Source organism: Mustelus asterias, chromosome 20 (genome assembly GCF_964213995.1).
Source record: "Mustelus asterias chromosome 20, sMusAst1.hap1.1, whole genome shotgun sequence".
Lineage (NCBI taxonomy): Eukaryota > Metazoa > Chordata > Chondrichthyes > Carcharhiniformes > Triakidae > Mustelus > Mustelus asterias.
In genome coordinates this window covers 81,349,338-81,355,337 of record NC_135820.1, presented here as the reverse complement: position 1 = coordinate 81,355,337, position 6,000 = coordinate 81,349,338, and the positions used below count along the sequence as shown (strand labels likewise).

At 40.7% G+C, this 6,000-nt stretch overlaps 1 protein-coding gene across 4 annotated transcripts in view; it reads right to left on the bottom strand.

The window, feature by feature from the left end:
* Positions 1-294: 294 nt before the first annotated feature.
* Positions 295-6,000, bottom strand: part of rbl1 (retinoblastoma-like 1 (p107)) — a 65,800-nt gene continuing 60,094 nt past the window's right edge. For all 4 annotated transcript variants that reach the window (XM_078236974.1, XM_078236976.1, XM_078236975.1 and 1 more), the window contains one exon: positions 295-5,089. In XM_078236974.1, the coding sequence (XP_078093100.1) occupies positions 4,919-5,089 (171 nt within the window). In that variant the 3' untranslated portion in view covers positions 295-4,918. The remainder of the gene's footprint in view (positions 5,090-6,000) is intronic.

The window sequence follows — 6,000 nt, the reverse complement described above, 5'->3', positions numbered from 1 at the left end:
TAAGAAGTCTTAAAATGTGAAATCGTGTTCACCGGACTGTTGGTCTGAGAAATCCATCTTTTTTTTAAAGTTATCGATCTATAAAGGGATCATAGAAAATGTAATATCTCTTCCAAAAAAATACCAGTTCTGAGAGTACAGCAATCCTCAAAACTGTTATGACATTCTGACATTGGCAGGAATGTTACCCACTGAACCACCACGGAGATCATCAGTAGAATAGTAAACTTTTCACACAAATATTTTTAAAAAACATCAACCATGTAAAACATCAGTGAAACGATTCAACAGAAATCTAATAGAACATAAGAAATGCGTCTGCAAATAAAGATCCTGAGCAGTCTATCTTTAAAGAAACTGTCAGAATTTCATTTGATTGGTGGTAAATATTTTCTCTTTTATTAAAACCAAGTCCCAAAAATAGAAGATATATTTAAACTGGCAGTGTCACTTCTGTCACACATGGGTAAAAAGTGCACTTTACACAAATGGACATCTTGGAAAGCTTTAGGATTCAACAAGAAACACACTGCCCACTTCTGCTCATTGTCTGACCATTTTTCTCATCAGAAGCCTAGTACATCACTACAAGCTGTCAATTGCTGGTGGGCAGAGGAGGAGGAATTGGGCAAATTCCCAAGCTCACCGTTTGTTACAGGAAGAGGAGAACAGTTCCTCTGGCAACTATATATTGGCAACAGCGTAAGCATAACAGCAAGAATTTGTCCGATAATTGGATCAGTGACTGTTACCATATAACTCTCTGGAGATCAGGAGGTAGAATTTCAATGAGAATTTCTCCCAATCTCCTGCAAATGTTGACAGAAATCTTGCTGAAACAGTGCAAATGGCAATTCATGCTGTTCTTCTGGGATTTCTGTCCCATTCATAACGATTGGGAAAACCGGTAGAAATTCTATCCCTAGATATTTAGGACCTTGGAAACATATAATTACCCTCAAAAATATTTCTCCACTGCCAATCTCTCGAATCCAGAAATAAAACTGATATAAGGAACTTCACTGCCAAACAATGGGCTGCCTCATGAAAACTGAGTGTTTGAAGTGGAATTGTGAGCAGTGGAGATTATCCTCTCAAAAGGACAGGAGTTCTTTACCTGTTTGTGCTCTCTTCCACACTCCCCTCTGACCTAGGGACATAGCTGGGAGTGATAAGCTAGCTGCTAATGTTCAGAGGATTTTAAAAAACCCTAAAATACTGGGCAATAAAAAAGAAATTAGATTTGATAATTTTCTTAACTTTTTTTCACAAAAGCTTAAATTGTCTCAGTTCCATACACAAAGCATTAAAAGTACAAATATTAATGCATAGGATAATCTAAAACTTAAGTTCTATACAAATATACATGATAATTAATAACTCCCACCCTCTTTTTCACAACAGAAAATGTATGTAGAAAGGAGAGAAAGGCGTGTGTAGATGCTACACAATATATATTAAAACACCGCAGCTTATCGCAATAGTGACAAACAGACAGACCTTGCAGGAAGCACTCAAAAATACTGGGGGAATCCGCTGAGTTGGAGCACTCATTGCTGCTGGTCAGAAAGCCAAAGGAAAGCTCTAACACCTACAAATAAAAATAAAATCAAGTATCTGGAATAATGGGATAACACTGGAGTCTTGCCAAGGCTCAGTTGGAGGGGGGGGGGGGGGGGGGGTTAGTAATACAAGGGAGCAAACAAAACACCACTGATGTATGAAGGTCTACATTTGAAGTGTTAATCTTTCTCTTTCAGAAACTGACTGGCCTGCTGTGTATTCTTAGTACTATTGTCTTTAAATTATTAGCGAATTTCCTAAACTCTGCTAATAATCTGCTGTGGACCAAAAGGTTACCCACTGTTTGAAAATAACACCAGCAAGGATGCTTATTGTTTCACATAGATTAAACATTTCTTATGAGTTTGTCTGTTCGTTAACATCAAGGCCAGGTGGGTGTTCCAGGTCTGATAAAACTTTGGTTTGATACGCAATAAAGCTCTCTCTATTCTGTCCAATATTATACCTCTGTACAACAACAGTGTGACATCTATTATTTCCTAAACGTTGAGGTATGGGAGAAATAACAATCTTAAGAATTTGATCCAGGCGCTGTGATGGATGTGCTGCATGGTGGCACAGTGGTTAGCACTGTTGCCTCTCAGCACCAGAGACCCAGGTTCAATTCCCAGCTTGAGTCAGTCTGCATGGAGTCTGCACTTTCTCCCCGTGTCGGCATGGGTTTCCTCCCACAGTCCAGATGACATGCTGGGTAGGTGCATTGGCCATGCTAAATTCTCCCTCAGTGTACCCGAACAGGCGGTGGAGTGTGGCGACTAGGGGATTTTCACAGTAACTTCATTGCAGTGTTAACGTAAGCCTATTTGTGACACTAATAAATAAACTTAAACTGGAGTTACCCCAGGTGTCTGAGATTTCCAAAGGGCCTGAATATCTGTCAGAATGGCTGCTTGGGGGTAAGGGGCACCGACTGAAACACTGGTGTGTCACCCTCAAAGTCATCCTAAGGAGAGTGACTAATAAACAAACTTTTTATAGTAATAGGGTACTTCAGTATGGCAAAAAACCTGTAGAAATTCTATCCTTATCTCTATCATGTGTATAACATTGGATGCCGGCCTGGCTCATTAATTGAATGTCAAGGATGAGACCCAAGTAAATGCCTTAACAGTGTGATGGAGGATGCTGGAGATCGTTCAGCCCATCGAGCTTGCACTCACTCTTTTGAAGAGCAACCCAGTTAGTCCCATTTCTTGGCCTTTTCTCTATATCCCTCCAGTTTCTTTTTTAATCCTTCAAGTATTCAACCAATTTCCATTTAAAACTACAATTTTCCTGCTACCCTATCATTAATAGTTAATGACTGCCACAGTTTTTGAACCTGGGTAAGTGGGGTGTCTCTCTAAAGGGAGAGTTTGCATTCTGTATCGGACAAACATCCACGTTACTTATGGGCTTCCATGTTTAAAAAGAATTCTTTCATGGGGCATTGGCTTGACCAGCTTTTATTGCCTATCCCCAATTGCCCTTAAGATGGTGGTGAGCCACTTTCTTGAACCACTGCAATCCATGTGATGGGACACCTGGCCGGGCAAAGAAAAAAGTTATCTGTCAACTTTATGATCTGATCAAAACTGTCGATTTACAAGTAGTTTGGAGCTGTGGACTCAAGAGGAATTGAAATTTCCTAATTTCATGTAAAGTAGAAAACAGAGAATTTCCTCTCATCTATCTGGTTTACATTCAAATGCAAGTACTAGGTGTCAGAACAATGTTTAACCCCACTGCATCACTTAGATTTCCCGAGATATCACCTGATGCTCGATTAGCACAAAATCATCATTCACTGGGAGAAAGTGAGGCCACATCTATGAAATGACAAACGTTAATGCTTTCTGCAAAATACACCTAGTATTCATGGGACATGTGATGGTTTTGGCATCTATGGTGACAAAATTTTAAATTACTGAAGAGTGCAAACGCCAAAGGCCACATTGACAAGAGCTGTGCATTTAAAATTGTAAAAGCAGATAGAAAAATGCACTGTTCTCACCAAGGCAGAAGAAAAAGTGCAACAGCCTGACGTGAAAGCCCAGCAAAGCATGATGTTTATGGGAAAACTGTTCCTCATTAATCCCTCTTCAGGCAAAACCCCAGATTCATGAAAATTCTAATACCACCTCCCAACTTCTCTATGAATTGTCAATGGTCTTACACCTCAAGGTAAACTGGAATGAGTGCTTCGCTCATGCCCATCCATCTCAGCTAAAACTTAAAGGAATCAGGCAGTTCAGAGATGGCAATAAGGCACTTGATGATTGATGTCACTGACTGGCACTAATACTGACAGTCGCAGAGGCCACATGATGGAGATTTTGTGAAATGAGAAAACCTTACACTGATGCAGTAAAGTGCTCTTAAGATTGGTCCTGTAGTAGATGGGACAAACAGGAGAGAGCGCAACTCTGTAATGGTGCTTTGCCTGATTCGGAAGATCATTAATGCTGGAAAAAGGTGTTCAAAATGGAAACTGCTTCGTTTCTCCATAACTAAGATCCCTCCATTAAACAAGCATAAGCTCACACAAAAGACTCCAGATTCCATCAATCCATTGCTCTAAGGCACCTTATGGGCTACAGATGGGAGATTAGTGCAACTGTGTTCATTGTAGGTGAATAGATGTCAGAATGGAGAGTGATTCAATTCCATAATAAGTGAATTGGAACACTGCAGCTATTCTAGGGGATAGGGATTAAAAAGTGCGTCCTCGCTATAAGAATTCCATGGCATCAGATGTTGGCAAATTATAGCGGTTTGCCGAGAAGCTGCTAAACTGTCTCAGTTTGGTTGAGTTTTTATTTACTTGATCCCCCACACCCTCACAAAAAAATTATAAAATTTTAGCTTTCTGAAAGTTCTTTGTACCTATAACTGCTGGCAACCTAAATCCAAGCCAATCATTGAAAGCACGCTGGCCAAGCTAAGCTGCAGATATCCCAAAGGCTGTCTCTGACGTCTGAATCTATTATTTAACTGCATACAAGGTCAAAGCATACCTCAGGCAACTGTGAAACTGGCACTGGTATGAAATGCTGATTCCTTGCTCTTCATTAACAGTTGCACACACAGCATGCCCAGAGAGATTTCTGATTAGGAGACTGTACAGGAGACATTTTAGTAGCTTATGACCCTTGTATTCAAATGAATAGGTAATTAGTTTAAAGGAAAAGGCATACATAAGGGTCTAGTGGCGATGCCACAACCTGATGGTTGAATGTGGGAGAATTCTAGTATTTCCACACATAATATTCCATACTCTAATACAAGTCTGATTCTAGAAACTCTACATAATAAACCCTAAGCAGAACAAGCGTTATGTTGCATGGCATTGCTTTCAGCGGTTTGCCCGCTCGCTGACGACATCCTGCAGCCGCTTCAACAAAATGTCGTCGTTATCTTGGCAGAGACATTTTGCTGGAGACTCGCTGTCACTTTCCATGGTGAACGCCCTCTTCCTGCTCAGTCGCTCCCCCTGTTTGATCATGCAGTTGATATCCCTGAGATTCTGTGAAAATTTCAGAACATGAAAAGTGTACAACTAATCAGGAATTAAATTATAACTAGCACGTTTATAATGCGGCTTCTAACATGTAGATATTTTGTCCCCCACACTCCCCTGCCCCCTCGAATTTTGTTGCCTTATTCCTCCTCCTAAGTACTGAGCTACAGTTCCACTGGGGAACTGAGTATTCTAATAAATGACCTGAATAGTCATTCTCCACGTGTGATCCAGAGGTGGGTAAACCGTCACAGCTGACTTTAACTTCAGCCAATATCTGCATCCTAAGATATGCACTCAGAGACACATAGGGAGACACATACATGAAACAGCAATCAGAATGGGAATTGCATTTGAATTTTCCTTTGCCTAAAACACTTTGAAGCCAACTATAGTGTCGCCACGGCCTCCTTACCGGAGATGAAAGAATTCAGCAGAGGCCTGGGGTCACAAAATAATTATAGACGATGAAAGCCATTGGCTCATCTTCATTCATCCAAAAAATTCCGGCAGTTTCCAGACTGCAGCATTTAATTGTCTCTTAAATGATTCAACACAACAACCTGTATTTGTATAGCAATTTTAATGTCATAAGACATTTCGAAGCACTTCACAGAAGCATTTTAAACAAAATCTGACTCTAAGCCACATAAAGGTGATATTATGTCAGGTGACCAACAGTTTAGTCAAAGAGCTAGGTTTTAAGGAGTGTGCCTGTAGAGATTTGGAGAAGCCCCAGAGCTGAAGGCACGGCCACTCATGTCCCTGCGATTAAAGTCGGGCACAAGAGGTCATAATCAGTGAAGCCCAGTTATTTTGAAGGGTTGTGGCGCTGGAGGAGGTTACAGAGATAGGGAAGGAGGGGAGGATTTTCCAGCATTTTCTGCTTTTGTTTCAGATCCCAGCATTCGCAATAT